The 20,400-nt window shown below is 48.5% G+C and overlaps 1 protein-coding gene across 1 annotated transcript in view; it reads right to left on the bottom strand.

Annotated features, from left to right (window-relative positions):
- The window catches only part of CUBN (cubilin), a 176,702-nt gene that overhangs the window by 76,246 nt on the left and 80,056 nt on the right, over nt 1-20,400 (bottom strand). Inside the window, 7 exon segments of the mRNA XM_064162269.1 lie at nt 1,152-1,284; nt 1,537-1,665; nt 2,781-2,894; nt 5,947-6,063; nt 7,705-7,861; nt 13,442-13,623; nt 15,480-15,654. Coding sequence (XP_064018339.1) covers nt 1,152-1,284; nt 1,537-1,665; nt 2,781-2,894; nt 5,947-6,063; nt 7,705-7,861; nt 13,442-13,623; nt 15,480-15,654 — 1,007 coding nt within the window.

Below are 20,400 nucleotides of genomic sequence, written 5' to 3'. Positions count from 1 at the left end.
ACTGACCACCCCTACAGACTCATTTAAAGCTAATCCTCAAGTTGCAAGACAGGCATCTCTGCTTAGACTGAGCTGAAGGAAATAAATGCCTCGTGGCAGCAAAAGTTCCTAACCCTCCACCAGTCAGTGCTGCTTGCTAACACAGCTCTGCTATGCTTTCCAGCATCTCCAGCTTGTCTTTCAGCTGTGTGCAGCTGAAGGCAGAGTTTGCATCTACTCGGTGCCACCTTTCATGGCTGAAGAGTTTCTGCTTCACAGGAGATCTCTGGTTCAGTTTTGAAAAGCTGTTATTCACAAGTTTGCACTGGAAAACCTCTTCAGGCTGCAGCAAGTAGAGGAGGAATAGAATGTCCTTGTTACGGCATTAGCCAAGCACTTTGCACCTTGTGCAGCCAGCAGGTCACAGGGCACATTTCCCTTTTGTCCTGAGTAACAGTAAATGCAGGCTTCAGAGTTGCTTTTCTTTTCCTGCTCATTCCTGTTAAGCTTTGCAAAGGGTCACTGCCTTCTTCCTTGGCAGCAGCCACTGTTTGATGCCAGGAAACAGAGAGGTTCAGAAATCCACATCACGGGTAAAGAACAGCCCTGCTGAAGGACCTCACACTGTCCCCTCGATCACACATGACTTTCCTGTTGGAAGTCTTCAAAGGAAAGCTACTTTGCTGAAGGAAAACAAAATTCCTTCGGACGCTGCCCTGGCCCCTGTTGTACCTCCACTGCTGTAATTGCTGGAGAAATGTTGAAGAGTTTCCTACCGGTCTTAACGCTACAATCTTTGGAGCATCTGGGCCCTTTGTATTACTCAGCTATACAAGAAATACTGCAATGCACCTGGCAGAAAGGAACAGTAGGAGTTTCCTTTTGCAAAGAAAAGGCAGTGCTACGTTTCCTCTTCCTCAGAGAGAATGGCTTCTCCAGCACCCCTGTGCTGCTCCACAGTAACTCACCTGTTTACATAATGCTGTAGCAGGGACTAAGACAGCAGAATACTGCTTGCAAGCTGCACCTAGCCACCGCTGGCTTCCCTTTCCACGTTACTCTAAAAGGAGGTTTCAGCTTTGTTACCTCGTAGCTACATTTCCTCATAAAGACAGAGCAGGCTTCCTGCAGGCCTGTCCAAGGGCCCAACAACAGTCAGGGCAATGCCTTACGTGAAGGACAGCTGGAGCCGGTTGCCAGGAGAGCTGAGGATGCTCCAGACGCACTCGGCGTTGAGCGGGTAGGGCTCGGGGTAGCCAGGGCTGCTGAAAGCTCCTCTCTCCGCGTGGAAGGAGCCCCCGCAGGCTGCAGCGAGAAGGAGACAGCACAGCCTTGAGAAGGGTGGCACAGGAACACGAGCCTTGACTAAGCAAGGGAGCCTTTCTCCCTGTCTCCTTGCCCGTCCTTTAGCTTGTTGATGTACTGGCTGAGACCTTGGCCAGCAAGGGGAAGGCCACGAGGGGATTTTAGCAGAGGGAATGTCAGAGGCACAAAGAGACACAGGATCTGCTCTCTTTTCAGAGGCACAGGGCAGCAGTGCCTGTCGTGCAGACTCACATGATGACGATGCAGTGTAGGTGGCATGGAATCCCCTGGCAGTAATGAAGTTGTTGGAGACGAAGTTCACCACCAAGGCATTACCAAAAGAAGTGACAGGATCTGGGATAGCAGTGCCACAGTAACGGCCTGAAAGAGCAAGCCAGAGGGAGAGAAACAGGAGTGTTCACACGGAGCGGCCATTGCTAACGTAGCACTGAGGGTACTGTCTGACAGCAACCAGCAACAGCTGCTGCTGCCAGCTCAGCCCACACAGAGCGAATGCTCCACTGCACACACACAACACAGCTCTGCTGGTGAGTTTTTTAACAGAGGAAGGACCTCCTGCCCTCCAGACAGCCTGGTCCCTGGCCACTCTGCCACCAAGCTCCTTTCTGTTCACTCTAGCCAGAAACTACAGCTGAATTGGAAAAAACCTTTCCATCAATTGTCTCCCTGGCAGCAGTTTCCATTCCACTCAGCTAGTTTCTGATGGAAACCCCCAAGTGACAGTAACAGGCCATGTCTCCTCTAATGGTCCTCTTGCCAAGTGAAAGCCAAGGGTAGGAGACCAAAAACCGAATTCTGCTCTTAGCTACAAAGCATTTAAGTGAACTCTCCCACTCCAAACAAAGGAGCAGGTACAAAAGGAGAGTAGGGGAAAGCACAATCAAGCACAGATATTCCAAATCTCCCAGATAGGAATTAGAGGTGAGTCAGGACCACCCCATGGTGAGTGCTATCATGGCTCCCTGTCAGTATAAGCACTGAATTCTGCTTCCCCAGGCTGCTTCTGCCACTTGAGGACAGAAGTGTCAGGAGAAGGCTGTGGAAACATTCAGGGCCAAGCAGAACACCAAGCAGGACTCACAGGGCTTGAAGGAAACCCATTTTCTTCTCCTAGAAATCTGCAGCTCTCTTCAGTTGCATTTAGTGTGGCCTGTGCTTATTATGGGTGTGGGTTCCGTTATGCTTTTGTACGGCTGCCTGGGAGTTCAGTTCAGCCTGGATTGCTTGGTTCCCAGCAGTGTTCAGCAGAGGAGGAAAAGGCAGCTGGAGACAATCCCAGACTGCAGGTTAGTGGGATCCAGCCTGAGCCTGGGAGGACTCTGCCATTCACACAGACGTATTGCTGGTTTCATCTGGTCAGAGTGGCCAAGGAGCTTGCTTTAGCAGAGAAAATCTCTAAAGCAGGAGGACACTCTCAAAAAACCTCCTCCTGGCTGCCTTTTGTGTAGGAAACAAACAAAGGGAAGGTGCAGTACCTCGAAGAGGGGCCTGGTAGTTATTGCCATCCAGAACCTCCAGGAAATCCCCAGTACAGTTTTGTCTGCTGCTGTCGATCTCAAAGTCAGTGAAGGAGAGTGTGACGTGGTTGTCTGGCAACAGCAAGCGAAAAACCCTTACAAACAGTTTGGCATTTCACACAGAAATAGCCACATGGAAACATCCAGAGATGTGGACTGGGACCTGCACTGTTCAGTGCTTTTACAACGGCTGCAGACAGTGGGGCTGAGGCACCATCGGCAGTGTGCAGGTGGCACCGAGCTGAGTGGTGCTGTTGATGTGCCAGAAGGACAGGCTGGCATCCAGAGGGGCCTGGGCAGGCTGCAGAGGTGGCTCAGGTGAACCTCCTGAGGTTCAGCAAGGGCAAGTGCAGGGTCCTGCAGCTGGGCTTGAGCAATCCTCACTGTCCATGAAAGCTGGAGGAGGAGGGGATGAAAGCAACCCTGAGGAAAAGGACTTGGGGGTGCTGGTGGGGGAGAAGCTGGCCAGGAGCAGGTAGAGTGAGCTGGCAGCACAGAAGGCCAAGGGCAGCCTGGGCTGCATCCAGAGCAGTGTGGCCAGAGATGGAGAGAGGAGATCCTGCCCCTCTGCTCTGCTCTGCTGAGACCTCACCTGCACTGCTGGGTCCAGCTCTGGAGCCCTCAGCACAGGAAGGACATGGATCTAGTAGAGCAGGTTCAGAGTAGGCCATGAAGATGCTCAGGGGATTGAGCAGCTCTGCCATGGGGACAGGCTGAGGGAGCTGGGGTTGTCCATCTTGGAGAAGAGAAGGCTCCAGGCAGACCTAAGAGCAACCTGCCAGTGCTTGAAGGGGCCACAAGCAGGCTGCAGAGAGACTGTTTGCAAAGGGCTGCAGGGACAGGACGAGGGCAGTGGCTGCAAAGCAGAGCAGAGCAGATGGAGATTGGCTGTGAGGAACAAGTTCTGCAGCAGGAGGCTGCTGGAACCCTGCAACAGGTTGTCCAGGGAGGTGGTTGAGGCCCCATGGCTGGAGCTACTCCAGGTGAGGCTGGACAGGGCTGTGGGCAACCTGCTCTGGAGGAGGATGTCCCTGCTGAGTGCAGAGGGGTCAGACTGGGTGAGCTTTGGAGGTCTCTTCCAACCCAAACCCTTCTATGATTCTATGAAACCATTTTTCCTTTTGTTCTCTGAAGTCAATCAGTCTCCAACAAGTGCAACATCTGAAGCAGTTGATTCCCTGATAGACGGAGTCTGATGGGTGTGCATCCATCTGCAAAGGTCCCAGTAAGTCTCTTTGTAGTTTGGTGCACTCCAGTAGAAGTGACATTAGAAGGGAGGGCTTAACATGGACACGAGAATCTACAACTCCTACTGCCTGAGCAGTTTGATTCCATGCTGAAGGTGTCAGCAAATACAGCATGGGAAATGTGCACACATTTAGAAGCCAAAACTTGTTTCTCCCCAGGCATGACCCCTTGTCCCTTTGCAATCCATGCCATAGATCCAGACAAAATGTCAATGGATGCTGCCCTGCTCCAGCTGCTTCCTTCATCAGTTTGGAAAGCTCCACACACATCAATTGGACTGGTTAAAGGATCATTAACTACCCTCAGCTATATTTGTACAGAATTGGATTTTCCACACCCTTGAACTGCAGACTACCTCCTGAATAAGAGCATTTCTGACTCAGGGTATTTGTGACTCTTGTATTGCTCTTGCCAGTGTGGTAGAGTCATGGAATGGTTTGGGTTGGAAGTGACCTTAAAGGTCATCCAGTTGCAACCCCCTGCTGTGAGCAGGGACACCTCTCACTAGATCAGGTTGCTTAAGGCCTCATCCAACCTGGTCTTAAACACTTCCAAGGATGAATCATCCACAATTTCTCTGTGTACCAGTGTCTCACCACCCTCATAGCAAAGAACTCCTTCCTAACGCCCAGTCTAGATCTACCCTGCTCTAGTTTCAAACCATTACCTCTCATCCTGTCACCAGAGGCCCTTATAAACAGTCCCTCTCCAGCTCTTCTGTAGCCCCCTTCAGGTACTGGAACAGAGGTGAAGGGACAAGTGGCAGGAGAGGTTGTGCTCAGCAGCAGGCTGGCACACTGCTTACTTCTGGCCTTGGAGCTCTTGTGCAGCTAGAGCACGTCTGGCAGTTCAGATGGTAACTAACTTTTCTCTCACGTTGTCCGAGCCTGGACACACAGAGAGCACTTCTGACACAGCGTTTCCTGGTCTCTCACGTTGATGTAACTCAGGAAACAAGAGCCACACGTGAACTTTCACAGAGGACCCAGGACACCAGTCTGTGCAGGAGAGGACAGCTGCCACCATGTCCTTTTGTAGATGGTTGTGCCAAAGCAAGGGTTGCTGTCCCCTGCACCTTTGTGCTGGTATTTACTTCGCCCAATCAATTTTAACTGTAAAGCACAGCAAAATAAACCTACAAATGTGGTTGAAACCTTCTGTGATTTTAACAACAAAAACCTTGGATGAAGAACTGAAATCCAGTTATTATAGATAAGCATTCCTTTCAGCTGAGGTTGCCAGGACACTGTTATCCAATTGTAAATACCTGGGGGGGAATCTGACAACAGAAAGGTAATGCTGCTGGCTACTAAAGGTAGTACCAGTGTCTGACCATACCTGGTGGTGTCTGACTAGTCATAAATCTGTGTGAAAATCTGTGTGGAGGGTGCATACATGCAGATAAGACCAGAACATTTCTGTGTTTTGTTTGAATTTGGGAGTGAAACTCTCATTATTTAATTAAAATGTCTTTTTTAAAAATGTTATCAGCACAGATTAGATCTGAGACAACTTTAGCTTGAGAAATCCAGACCAGAATAAGGTCACTTTAAGTGCCTTAATTATAAAGAAACCCTTGGAATTTCTCACAAACTAATGTGACTTCAGATGGCAACTGACACCTCATTTATAACTGCAGCACTTGGAGCAGCAGTAAATCAGCTCAGATGGCAAAGCTGTAAACTGTTGTCCTCACCATGCACTAAATCTCTGACAGTGAAACATGACTTGGGGCAGATTAGCAAAGCCACACTCTCCAACTACCAGGATGCAGAACTTCCTAAAGAAATAAAGGAGGAATTTGGTATTGTTGTTGCAGCAGAGGGGATGAGGATGTTAGTCATCCCAGCTGGCTATAAAAGATGTTCGTACTTACATGGTTCCTGAGCCCGAATAATCCAGCTGCAGTTCTGATTGTTTGGGTATTTGGCAGGATACAGAGGAGAGGAAATTGCTGCCCCAACTGCATCTGACTCTATGGAACTTCCACATGCTTTAGAATGAAACACACACAGATATTTACAAACATAAAACACAGAGCTCAGATTCTGCAGTGAAAAGGAAGGCATGGAACACAGCACACTGTAGCACTGGGAAATGAGATCCAGTTCACAACAGTCAGGTATCAGAGGAGAGACTAAGGACTAGCTCCCAGCACTCAGTGACCCTGGACCCACAGGCCATGCTGCACCTAGCTGACCACTTGAGAGAAGTAAGAGTGTCTTGAGCATGGATCTCACTTTTATCAGCTCTTTATGGACTAGAAGAGCAATCCTGGGCCCAAACCCCCTTGTGTTTAAGACAGCGCAATCCTATACGCATTTATCTGTTCATTTGCCTGTGTTGACAACTAGAAGAAAAAAAATCCTGAGAAGCTCTCCAGAACCTTCCAATGGCCCAGGATAGCATCAGATTGCATTGGCACAATACTCTTGTGAGCTGCACCAATAAAACCATGACTGCATGAAATGCTGCACGTGTGCAAGAGCTTGGCTGGCTGCCTAATGTTGGCTCACCATCCAGAGTGCTGCCATGTCTCCTCTCCGAGCACATTGCCTCCTCATAAACCCCTCCAGATCTGAGTTTAACACACGGCTGCTTTCAACAGCAGGGTGGGGAGTTAGGTACCAATGACTGCGAGTCATTTCTCGTGTTGAGCTGCCTAAAACATTAAGCAAGAGATTTCCAGAGTCTTTTCAGGAAGAGGGAAGTTGGGTTGCCTGTACCCTAGGCAGGGAGTGCTTGCTCACGAGGCTTGTCTTGTGCAAAGCCTAGGCCAGTAAACGTGTTTGGAGAAGGTTTAACAGACTGGGCTCTCACAGCTGTTAGTCGGAAGTGCCTAATTAGGTACCCAACTGGCAGACATCTATCTAATTTGGGTTCCTGAGATTTTTGCTGGTGCGAATTTCTCCTTTTCTTTATATTTTTTCACACTGGTTTCAAAGAAAAACAGTTTTCTGGGAAAAATACAAAGCTATAGCTAGAAGAACCCTAAGAAGAAAATGAAAGGCACTTCTGGCTGTATCTTGGGGAGAAAATGTTTCCAATGGTATGGGAAAAAAGAAAGAAAATCAGAAATAATCAAATAATGAGTTATTGCACCAAAAGTTCTGCCCAGTTGGTGCCACTTTCTAACAAAAAGGAAGCCATGTAAAAGACCAATTAGTCCTCCACAAATTGGATAGCTGCTGTCTGGCAGGGCTGGCAGGCCTGGAGCCGTGGGCTCCAGCGGCAGCAGCACACAGGATCAATGTTAGCTTTGCAGGGTCACGCGCATGGATAGGCACAGAAAATGTGATTTGTCACTGGGCCTGTGCAAGATGCCAGCTCTCAGTTTTGCTCAGGACACTTATGGGGAGCTGACCCTTTAGGGAGGAGGAGTCAGAGGCCACCGCTGTGTGCTAGCCCCCTTGCCATAGAAAGTGCTTCTTTGTGATCCAGCCAAAGAATCTAAGACGATGCTGACATTTTAAATTCTTTATCACTTGGAACAACTCAGCCCTGTCAAAGGTCCATGCTGGCATGCTGCAGGTGTAGAGAGAGTACCCTGTGCTACCAGCTGTGCTAGCAGAGTGTGCCTGGCACCGCCAGCCTGGCTCAGGTGAATGTGCCTCGTGGCACAGCAGGAGCTCACCCTCAGTGAAGCGTGCGTGGAAGCCGCGGTGCTGCGTGGCTGTGCTGGAGCGCAGGCGGATAAAGAGCAGGTTCCCAGAGGATGTGATGGCAGCAGGCTGCTGTGTTCCACAGAGCTTCCTCAGGAGAGGTGCTTCGCTGCTGGCACCATCAAATACCTGGTATGAAAAGAGGAAACGAGTATGGAGAAGACTGCGATTCCATTCCCTCTCTTCTACCTCACAGGTTCCAAAGCCAGTGCAGCCCTGGTTTGGGCAGCACAGGCAAATTGGGCATCACCTCTCTGGATTCTGTGTGGATTTCAGGCTGGAGCTACTGCAGCCTTCAGAGCAAAGATGCAACAAGGAACCACTTTCCTCTGTGTGTACGTAGAACAACCCAGAAATACCCCCACGTGTACTGCTGTCTGCTCACGGCTAACATCAGCTCTCCAGTAGCTTTCATTTCCTTCAAGCCCACATCTTGCCTGGGTAAAGAGTGGGCCTAACATGAGACCAGAGCCCCAGAGGGAGCCACGGCCACGTATAAAAAGGCAAGACGGTACAGTTAAGGTTTTCAGATACATGAGGCCAACATTGAGGACCAGAACCCATATATTTATGCCCTATAACAGCTTTAGAGTGCTGAGTTGCACACATACAGATTGCTATGTGGGAATAAAGAAAAGTCTAAAAAGGGAAGAAGGAAGCAAAGCTGGTTTTACAAAATGCCACTTGTCACTTCACCAGCTGATAACTTTGTTCCCTTCCTCTCTTGCATAATCAGGAAAAGAAGGACAGTGATGTTAAAATCAATGAGTTTCTAGCTTAAGCAACATCAAAATCATAAGAAGGGAAAGCACAGAGCTGGAAACATGGCCACAGGCTCAGAACACCCCACCAAGCTTTCCAGCACTGACACAGAGGTGGCTGCCGCTGCTGTGTGTTTGGAGACAGGGCCCAGCCCCAAGGCCCTTGTTCCTGGATTCAGAAGTGGGGGGCACTGGGGCCATCAGCAGCTGGGTGACATGCAGAGGAAGAGCCTTTGGGATGCTGGGCAGCAACAAGAAATGGATTCAGTTCCTCTTCCATCATTAATGAACGCTAATTATCCCACATTACCATAGGGAGGTCATCAAACAGAATCTGAGACTCAGCTCCTTATAGTGAAAGGGAGAACAGTATGGATAGGAGGACTGGAAGATACTCAGGTGCTAGGATGTTAGAGGCTATAGAAAAGCTCACTCTGAGCAAAATGCTGCCATTGGCTTTGAAGCAAAGTCCTTCTTACTGGGAGTGTTTCCTTTTATTTCAAAGTGCCTCAGATTCCAAGGAGTCTATGCAATGCAGCACAGATGAATTCAAACTTTCTGCCCAGACTGCATAACACAGTGCAGCGTTTCCTCCTTCAACCTGCCTCAAGGAAAACTCAGAGATAAGAAACAAAAGACAAATCTCCTGCTTAATACTCCAACACAGCTGTGTTCATGAGCACAGCATCGAGCTTCTGACACTGGCCAGCTGTGTGGGACCTCGTCGCAGAGTGTGAAATGTACAGCGCTGTCTGTCAAAATGAGTTCCTGGTAGAGAGACCCAAGATATCCACCCAGCCACCCTATTCCCTCTTGCCATCCTGCCAGAGTCAGGCCTTCAGCAGACAGTGGGCAGTATTTATTCTTCCTCTGCAGATGTGCTCTGCATAGAAATCTGACTGCGTGAATTGAAAGTCACAAACACGGAATGTGAAAAAAGTAAAGACTAACAGAATGAGCCTTGGGAACTCAGGGGCTGCCCTTCCCCAGACAGTAGTGAGAGAGTTTTATCTCAGTGCTAGAACTGAGAGAGGGCTTGCCTGCAGCCCCTGTGAGCTGCTGAGTGTGGTGGCTCTATGATGCTCTGCTCAGCCAAGGCTTTGGCCATGGACACATGGACTTTTGGGACACTCTGGCAGTGGAGCTGCCTCATTTGGGGAGAGACTGTGGGTGAGTAACATGAGGGACTGGGCAGGCATTTCCTTCCAAGGGCTTTCTGGGGCAAAGTCTTTCTGTGGTAATACTTGTAGAAGAGCATCAAGTTGAAGGAACATTTTCTAATTGAAGAGGATTTGCTGTTCCTGGGCAGCCTGCTTGAAGAGCAGCACTGTCTGCTCCTTCGGAAAAGCAGAAGTCCCTCCTAGCCTCTACCCTTGCAACAGTTCAGCAGCAGCAGGAGTGAGTCGCAGCAGCAGCTCAGGAGTTATGGCAGCTATGGGTCAAGCAGGACAGCAACACAGAGATATTTCACAGCTGCATCATTTTCACTCACCTGCTATGCATTAGTGTGAAGTGTTTCATGGGGAGGATTTCAGCCTTCACTCTAGCTCAGAAACCCCAATGGTCCACAATATTTGCACGCCAGTGCACAAAAGAGTCGTGTCTCTCTGAGGTTCTTAAAGTGATTCTGAAAACATCTGAGAAATGCACTTCTGTGGCTACAGGACTAACAGAAAATGAAGCATCTGCTTACTTAGAAGCCAAGTTTTCATCTGCACTGCACACAGCAGCAATTAGTTCTTCTCCTCTCTCTCCACAGTGACCATGACCAAGTGACTCATGGCTTTCTTGTTCAAATGTGTCCTGCATTTTTCAAAATCACATGAGAAGACAAAAACAATTTGTGTCTTCTGATCCATAAAACCTCCACAGAGTTCTAGCTGTTCTCTCGTGGAAGATTTTCTCTGCCAGCATCTGGAATAAATGAAATCCCATCTCTTTAGCTCCCAGAGGCTTACACTTCTAAATTCCTGAGCACTACTTGTTGTACTTCATCAGGGAAGAGAAATAACATGTATTTAATCAAAGCCACTGAAAGGAGAAAACTCTTTCTCCTCCTTTTCAGTGCCTTGTGCTACAAGCACTGTCTTCTGGGGCATGCTCTCCTCCAGTCTCCAAATAGCCCAGACTCTCACAGCCCTGCACTCCTGGTGTAGCACCAGACACAATGCTGCCCACACGGAGGAACAAAACCCGCAGCCATTAGGGCAGTCTCTACTTCTTTCCTTCTGTTTGCCTTCAGAGAGACACATTTGTTTGTTTTAAGGCAGAGAGAAACGGGCTGGTACATAGCAGAAGCTAAACTTTCATTCCTCGGGTATGGTGCCAGTGGCATCCCAAAGTCTTCTCAAAGACCTTGTGCTTCCTATAAAACAGAACTGAGTCCTAGCTGAGGTCATAGAAAGCAGAGGCTGTACATCCTCACTTAGCAGATGATGTGGCAACAGACAAGAGGCACAGGAGCCGAGGGGCGAGCTGGTTCTCGGCAGCTCAGCGAGTGAAGCGCCTGTGCGCTACGCCCGCTGGCTGCAGGGGACGCTCGGAGCAGCGCCAGCCCGGATGGAGCTGCACTCAGCTCGGCTGCGCAAGCCCCATCCCTCAGCGCCAGCGGACAGGAGTCTTCTCCCCCCTCCCCGTTTTGCTCACACAGTGAATGTGCAATGGAAAACATCCGAAGGAAAAAAACAACCAGTCCAAACCCCAACATCTCCCAGCGCAAGGAATCATCTCCCATGGAAAGGAATTTACAGTGGAAATATTTTTCTAAAAAAATTAATCTGGAGCACCAGCCCAGGGGAAAATAACTGGGCCCAGAAGGGGAAGGACAAAGGAAAAGGCCAGAGGTACATTCCAGGGTGGAGGGGAGCCCCAAGAGAACTCCCAGAGCAAAAAAAAATCCATACAGAGAAGTACCAATGTAAGAAACAGAGCGGGGCGGAACCACTGCCTTAGTCATACCCAGCAGTTGTTCCTATGCTGGAGAGAGAAAAACAACCCAGCAGCCTCCTCAGCTGCCCAGAGTTTCCATTCACACAGATTTTGGAATGCAGTTTCTGAACCGTTCACAGTCAGATATCCACTTACACATTTCCAGGCACTCTCTGTCCCCTCACCCTGTTCTCTTATTACTGCGTGAGGCATATAGCAAGCTTTGGAAGGAGATGAACACAAATCACATCCAGATGTTGGTAACAAGGTCTTGTCTGCCTCCTGGCATACCAGGCAAAGAAAGTAAACCCCATCCATTCCTTTCTTCCCTTCTGGTCCCCCTACATTACTTCTGAAGAGCTCTTCTTTACCTCATACACCAGAGCCTCAGAGCCCCTCATTATCTCTTGGCTTCAAACCAGCACTTTCCCTCATCTGTTTCCAAACCATCCTCTACTTGGTGGGCAGGGATTGATGTCTGTATTTAATTTAAATCCCCCCTCCCTGCTCACATTGCTGCCTCAGCTGTGTTTGCACAGCTGGGGCCAATGGGCAACTTTCTCCTCCTTCACCACCTCCCAAACCCACAAAAAGCAGAAGCAAACAACTGGTATGGCAATAGAGGAAAAAGGATGTCCCTGCTCTGCTGTGGCCTGCAAGCTTCACTCCTGCAGAGAGCTCTGCCACAGCCACCTCCTCTGCTATCTGAAGGGCAGATGCCTTTCAGTGACTGAAAACCCAGGGCCTGATTCCAGCCTATAAAGGTAATGGGGGTTGTGCTTGCAACTGCAAGGAGCTCAGGGAGTCCCCAGGCAGTTTTTAGGCAATTTTTAGGCAGGAACACACATCCACTGGCAGCAAGTTTCAGCAAGAAGCTTGTCAGGGCTACTCAGTGTTGAGCCTGTCATCTGAGGAATTCTGGGGGAGACTTTAACCAGTAACACCATGGCAGATGGCTGATATTCCTGTCGGGCAATCTGGTTTTCTACTCCTGCATGATGTCACAGATGACTGGGAGATGTTTCCAATCGATTTTCCCTTTCAGTGATCCCCCTGATGCACTTAGTTTAAATAAAAAGACATAATCTGATTTCCCTGTGCTTCAGAGCCAGAACAAAAATGAGCAGTCAGTGTATAAAGATGATCTGTGGCCCACAGAAATCTTTGGTTCTGCTCAGGAGAGCAGGGCCAGGTTCAGCCCAGGGCAGCTTTAGGAGGCAGTGCTGCTAAAACCCATGCTGCTTTCGCAAGAGTCCTGCTTCATGCCAAATTGAGATCTTTGAAAATGAGAGCTTATCAAGCTGGATTTTGGGCCACAGCCACCGTGCTTTATCCAACTGGTGGTGCTCACACATGCCTTTGTACTGAGTGAAGTGCAATGTGCCATCAAAGGTCAGGATTCCATGTGCCTGCTCCCAACCGGCCAAGCGGAGATGTGGAGATGTCTTTGTTACTGTGCACCAATAGAGCATTTCCATGACATCAACACAACCAACCAACAGCAACGGGAAGCTTTTCACAGAGCAGTGGCTCTAATGAAGCAATTAGAGAGACAGCTGAGGAGTACCTGAATACACAGCACATACCCAAAGCAAGCCACCATCTCTCTCTGGATGAGACCTCACTCTCTCCCAGGCTGGTATCAGGGTGTGGGTGCTCTATAACCTGTGTGGGCAGTGCGTCCTATGGCCTGGGACAAGCTCTGGCTGGCTGCACCACAAGTGAAGTGGCACACAACAGCCATTTATGTACAAGGTTATTCCTGCAGTACTAACTGCACACAGCAGAAGGAAAACCATGGTGCTTTCTGGAAAGGATCTTTCCAGATTGAAGTGGGAACCCGGAAGAATAGAGAAAGGCCTTGGGGAAGCAAAGGGAACTAGCTCCTCAGTGAATAAACGTGACTATGCAGCTCCCAGCCTGAAGCCAATTACAACCCAGGCTGCACAGTAAGCTTCCTCTTTGCAAGCATTTCAGGAGGCTCATTAAGGGAGCTTTGGGAATGCCTGTTGTTACTTACTGCAACGTTGTCAGAGTCACATGAGGGGTGATTCTGAATGTCAAAATCCATGAAGTTCAAGAGGACTCTGTGGCTGTAGTCAACTTGGATGACCCAAGAACAATCTGTGTTGTTGTTATAAGGTTGAGGATAGTTTGGAGAATGGATTTCCCCGCTGGTAGCTTGGAAAATACCACCACAGCCTGAAAAAGACATAATCAGCTTTGATCACAAGGTCTTTTGTGTGCAGAGATTCCAGTTGTATTTGAGGAAGAACATCTGCATTGAAGTTGTGTCAGATGAGTGCTCCTCCAGCTATTCAACTGTGCTTCACAACAAAGGTCAATGGAAAGAACTACCAGGAAAGTACAAAGGCTATCATTATTGGTGAATGTGCAGCAACAGCCCTTGGCAGTTGTGTTTCTTTCTAGCCCCAGGCTGATACTGGCTGTTGCAAAGGCTGGAACATCAATGCTGGTACTCTCCTAGCCTGGCAGCTTTGGTTTCCCCAAACATCAGTGATTGTGTGCTGGAAGTGCCAGGGCTTTCAGTGGGACTAACACAAAACTCAAGACTTTTGCATGCTGTAAAGGGGTGGAGGAGAGTGAGATGAAGACATTGAGACTGCTGTAGTTGCAGGCAGCCTGCTGGAAGGGTAAAAACTTCACTGTCATTGCATGCTGGTGAAGGGCAATTGTAGAGGAGGGTCGGAGGATAACCGTCGGGAAGCTGGAAAGGGATGAGAAAGTTTCAGGGGGCCTGAGAGGCAAAACCAATCCAGCAGCTCTCAGAAGGGGATTCATTCCAAGGACTACTGTAGACTTCTTTCATCATGAAAAATAAAAACTCCTGTGCCTTTCTCCTCAAACTTGTGAGAGTGGAGAGGCATAAACCCTGACAAACTAACAAATGGGTATGCTTAAACAAGCACCACTGCAGGCACCAAGAGCTGCCTCTGCTCACCTTCTACTGCACTGCCGTGCTACTAACTGGCCTGTTCCCTGGGACTCCCAGCTAGAGCCCTCCTGCTGGGGCTTTTGCACATGTCTCTTCTTGCACTCACTACCAGGGACCAAATAATTGAACAAATAATCACCTGGGGGTGGATGGACCTCAGTGAGGTCAAGTATTTACTAATCCAAATATTTTTGGAGCCTCCAAGTTCTCCAAGCTAAGCCACATTCTCAGATACTCTTCACTCTATAGTTTAAAGCCAAAAACATCATTCAGCTCACAAAGGACTCTGGGTGAGAGCTGCTAGCATGCGAAAGTTCTTTTCTGATTACAGAACTGTCTTGATTAACTCTGCAGAGAAAGTCAACAAGCCAAACTGTTATAACACACAGAAACCAGCCTAGACTGCAGCTAGTTAGACTACTTTTCCCCTCTATGTGTGTTTCTGCATCTCTCAGTGTTACCAAACCCAGTCACACTCAAATTCTTCTTCAATTCTCAGTGCTGTGCTGTGTGACTCTGTTAAGCGCTTACATGTCAGATCTGAATGTCACCTGGCATTGTAAAGGGTTAACCCTCCTGGGGGAGTGGTCTTCCTGACTCCTCCCCAGGGGTGGATGTTGAACCTGACCCCAGGTGTAGTGCTTAGCCCACTCCTACTTCCTGTCTAGCCCCCTGTAAAAACAGAGGAACTTTCTGTTTCATCCTCTCTTGCTCTGCCTCCCTGCCTGCCAGCACCACCCTCCTGTTCCTGCTGCGCTTTGTTTTACCACGTGGCAGGCAGACAAATCCCATTGCCATCAATCTGGTTGTATATATCTAATTTGTATCTTGTTTTCCCTTCCCTATACCTCTTTGTAACTCCCCTGCCTCAAATACCTTTTACTTATTGTTGAAGTTTTCTCTTTTAACTTCCAAGCCAAAGTGAGACTATTGGTTTGGGTCTGTTTTACCTTTTCCTCTCCACATCTAATTCCTTCTCTTTGACAAAAAAAGGGGGAAGAGGGAAAGGCATCCTAGAAATTGTTACTGGTTCTATTAACTATATTTGAGTCTCTGGGAAATTTAAACTAGAACCAAGACAGGCATTAACTACCATACTCACCTCCCAGATTTTCCTGCCAGGAGGCATTAAAACCTTTCCCGGTGCCTACTGCATCTGCCTTGAAATGGATAACAGCTGAATTGCCAGCAGTAGAGACTCGCAGTGGGTTCTGTGCTGATCTTGAAATGCAGAGCTGGGCTAGTCTGGGAGAGAGGAAATCAGGACCCCCATAGACCTAGAAAGGAAAGAAACACTGTCAGAGATGTTCAGAGGCTGTCTGCCACACAATACATGGGAACTGCAGGAGGAAAAAAGAAGCTGTTAAGTACTGAAAAGTGTTTCCCATTTCAAAATGCACAGCAGCAAGCAGAGTTGTCTTCTCCACAGCTTTACTTGGGCCCCAAACCACCTGGCATGAGCATGAATTGCAACAGCTCTCCATGAAATAAGAATTGTCTGCTTCAGGGACTGCCACATTCTCCTTCCCCCACCCCTCCAGGGTCAATACCTCTTTTCCCTGGAAATATAACCCCAGTTTTTTTCTGTGTCCCAGTGCAAACAAAGCACAACTCTTTGCCAGCACTCATGCTGACAGTTTGCACCTTTATGACTAAAGGCACAGTTTAATTTGGGCTAGATTTTGTCTCCTAATAAAATACATTGCAGTTTGCTTGATTTTGGTGGCAGAACCAACATCCAAACTGTGGGGTGTTTGGCCAGCTGAACTACTTTTGCAATACTCTGCAGAAACAGGCATACATTCTCTCCACAGAAGACAGGTTATTAGTGCCCCTCAGGCAGCTGTAAATGAGAATACCACTACTTTCTGAACTTCAGCAGCAGCGTTCTCTATTTATAATGCATTTTTAAACCAGTTCCAAGTAAATAGATGGTAGTGCTGAAGGCTTGATAACCCTGTTTCTTGTTTTCCAAATGGGATGTTGGCTTCAGTTTGAGCTCATTTCTGACTGGTGGAACTGGCTCACCTTCCTGAGGCTTCCTTCTCAAGAAAACACACACATTCTGTGCAATGATCAAAAAACAAATGTGATTTTGCTGCCTAATGCCTTCAACAATTCAATTCTCTTAGCCTCTTGCATGCTAACAAAATGCCACCTGACGTTAAGAGTTTCCTACCTCCCATTAGTATGTCCCTGGTAAGACAGCAGCTGCAAAAGTAACCTCAGCTCGGCAGAAAACTCAGTGTGAAAACTTGTTAGAGTTCCACCAAAACAGAGTGGTCTATTGTCTTGCAGCAACAGAACTAGCAAGCAGGAGAATCTCATTGTGCTGATGTGTGTCATGTGTAAACCCTGAAGCTAAGCTAGAGAATGGCAAGGTCTAGCAACAAATCCAGACAACTGGAAATCAAAACAACCCATCAGGATTTTCCCACAAGTAGCATCTCAAGTCTGTCAGGTCTGTTCTGATATTTTCTTAGTCTGGTAAGCACCATAAAGGTCAAAGAAAGCAAAAGATGAAGCAGCAGTACCACAACCCCCAACCTTCATTGTGGCACTTCAGCCTCTGACCTCTTTGAGATGAGGGAAACTCAGTATTTTAATTAGCTCTACCAGATAATTTTAACCTCAGAAGAAGTTTGGGTTGTGTCCAAGCTAAATATCTGAGCAAGTCTTACGAACAGCTGAGCCAGTGGCAGCAGTTGCAGGGCTGAGTGAAATGCAGTGCATGTGAGGTGCATAACTGCGCCCCTGCCAGCTGCTCACGGTGCCCAGTGCCACTCTGCTGCTAGAGGGTTCAGTGACTCCAGGGCAATCCTCAGACGCATCAGCAGAAGAAATAAGGGATTCGTTTTTGTATTGACATTGTAGTCTGTTAGATGATCAGAAGACTGAGTGTCTGATTACAGAGGGTCAATAGATCAAACATCTGGGGTTTGGCTGAGCCAGTACTTTGTGCACCCTGCAGGAGGCTGCATGATTTGACTGGGCAATGGTTGCTCCATCCAATCGATCATCTCCAGGCATCCAGAGGAGCTCAGAATGGCTGCAATCACAGCTCGGAGTAAGAATTTGTGATGAAGCAGCCACAGGCTGGGGAAGAAGCACGTCTGTCCGCTAGGAGCTCAGGTCTCCAGCAGAGTCTTACTGCCTGGCTGCTCACACAGCCCAGTCACAGCTGCCTGCGTCAGAAGCCTGTTCAAAACATGAATCTGAAAATCTGCTTGTGGTATACTCCTTGAGTCAAAGCCACAGCATGAGATCTAGCAGGAGCACATGCTCTTAATCATCTAAACCAGCCCAGAGAAGCTATGTGGCAGAGGAAACAGCAGGAGTTTCTAATATGCATCTAATGAGCACCATGGATCTCTGTCTCACATCATCCCTGCTGCTCCCTGGCACCATCTGCACACCATGGGCAAGGATACCAAACCCAGCTCTGACAGCAACTCTGCTGATTGCCGGAATATTCCCTCACAACTGAATTTGACCCAAGCTGAGCACTTATAGCTGGCCTGCTGGAAGAGGATAAAGGACGTGAAGGTGTGCTGGTGGAATTCAGGGGTTTGTGGGTGTCCTTGACTGGCCATGGCCTTCTGCAGTTTCAAAGTGAAAGCACAGCCAGAGGCTTGCTCCTCGCAGTTAGCAGTGGACTTTCTATTCTCTGTTATGCCAGTTTAGTTAATCAGAAGCTTTCACAAGGGCTGGACAAAAACAAGTCAGAGTGTTTCCATGACAAAAAAACAATAAAATGTTACTTTTAGCTGCAAATTGGAAAAGCAAGAGTCACCACATGAGATAAGAAGAGGGAAAAGAGAATGGCTGGAAAGAATGACTTTCAGGGTGTGGCTGGCGGAGCGGCACAGGATGTCTGAATTGCAAACAGATAAAAACAAAAATAATATCATTTATTCTGAGCAGAGCTCCTGATCCAGAGATAAAATGCTGCTGGATGGCACAGTGGGGCCGCAGGACAGTGCCCTAAAGCCCATGGTTTTCATCTGTTCTTATCATTTGCTTCTGCCCCGTTAGCTCCATTTATTGTTGACAGTCAGCATTCCAGAGTTGTGAGCCACAGAAGGCTGTTTTGATGCGGTTGGTCACACTCATGACACAGATTTTCTGGGAATAAAACCAATCCCTGTCCAGATACTGCTGTTAGCAGAGTGAGCCTGGCTTTGTGCCACACTTGCTGTTTCTTTAGGTTTGAATGAGAAGAGCAGAGCATCTAACACAGACTTGGGAGTGCGATGGACTGGCAGGGCTCCTGCCACTTCAGCCCGGAGCTGCGGCTCGCTGTGGCAGGCTGCACCCACAGTTGCACAAGCCTGGTCCGTGTCCTAGTCTAACAAACAGGCATCGTCGGTTTCCTCTATCTGTGTTTCTCAGCAGAAGCCATTTACGAATATCTTTATCCTTTTCATTGTGTCTAAAATCATAGAATCACTCAGGCTGGAAAGGACCTCCGAGATCACCAGGCCCAGCCATTTACCCCCACTCCACCAAGCCTGTCACCACACTATGTCCTCATGCACCAGACTCAGATGGGTTTTAAACACATCCAGGGATGGCAACTCAACCACCTCCCTGGGCAGCCTCTGCCAGTGCCTGACAACCCTTTTCCTGAAAATATGTTTCCTAATGTCCAGCCTAAACCTCCCCTGGAGCAGTTTGAGGCCATTACTTCTTTTCTACCTCTTGTGAGAAGAGCCCAGGGCCTGCCTCTGCACAACCTCCTTTCAGGTAGCTGTAGAGAGCAGTGAGGTCTCCCCTCAGCCTCTTTCTTTGCAGACTAATTAGCTCCAGCTCCCCCAGCAGCCTTGCTCCCCAGGCCCTCACCAGCTCAGTTGCCCTTCTCTGTGCCCACTCCAGCTCCTTAATGTCCTTCCTGTGCTGCAGTGCCCAGAGCTGAGCACAGCACTCAAGGTGCAGCCTCACCAAGGCTGAGTGCAGAGAGACAATCACCTCCTGGCTCCTGCTGGCCACACTGTTTCTGATACAGGCCAGGATGGCCTTGGCCCTCGTGGCCACCTGGGCACACTGCTGGGCCCTGTTCATCCTCCTGTCAGTCAGCACCCCCAGGTCCTTTTCCTCCACACAGGTCTCCTGCCATTCTGCCTCAAGTCTGGAGCACTGAATGGAGTTGTTGTGGCCCAGGTGCAGGACCTGGCACTTGTTGAAGCTCATAATGATGGCTTCAATTTCTGTGAAAACTTTTCTGGAAAACATTTTTAGGAGGAATAAAACAGATTGCTTATGGAGGCTGATAAGAAGGCTGAGGTCTGATGGGGAAGAGCAAGAGTGTAACAGTACTACAGATTCAGATATTGCATAGGATTGAAAGGGACCCTCAGAGATCATCTTGTCCAACCCCTTGCACTCAGCAGGGACACCTCCAACTAGAGCAGGCTGCACAGGGCCACAGCAAGTCTGTACCTTGATGTCTCCAGGAATGGGGCCTCAACCTGTTCCGGTATTTCACCACCCTCACTGTGCAGAACTTGTCCAACCTAGCTCTGCCCTGCTCCAGTTCCAAACTGTTGCCCTCGGCCTATCACCACAAGCCCTTCTGAACAGGAGCAGAAGAGAAACAAGGAGGAGGAGGCTTAAAGGAGAATGTGTCAAACACCTGATCATGCAGAAACTGCAGGGAGAACTTGGGGTTCTGACACACACCATTTTCACGTGGCTGTTACTGCACAGTTTGGGGAATCATGGCAGCACTGCTTCAGAAAAAACATGCAAGAGAGAAGTATTCAATGCACCATGGTACAAAAACGAAGTTAGCAGCAAAGGTGCTGCTGGAGGAATGATTCCATAGCCTTTTCCTGTGATTCTCTGCCAGGATGCATTTCTGAGTGAAAGCTAAACACATCCAGGTGAGCAAGTTCTGTGATTACTGGGGAAACTACTGCAAGACTTTGTGAAAGTAGCAGAAAAGAGCATAATGTATCGCCACGTTCTAAAGACAGCTTCCTCTTTCAGAGAGCAGAGAGTCAAAGGGACAGGGAGGAACAGCA

The sequence above is a fragment of the Pogoniulus pusillus genome, chromosome 23 (genome assembly GCF_015220805.1).
Source record: "Pogoniulus pusillus isolate bPogPus1 chromosome 23, bPogPus1.pri, whole genome shotgun sequence".
Classification (NCBI taxonomy): Eukaryota; Metazoa; Chordata; class Aves; order Piciformes; family Lybiidae; genus Pogoniulus; species Pogoniulus pusillus.
Note: the sequence above shows the minus strand (reverse complement) of the source record. Positions and strands in the feature narration are given on the sequence as shown.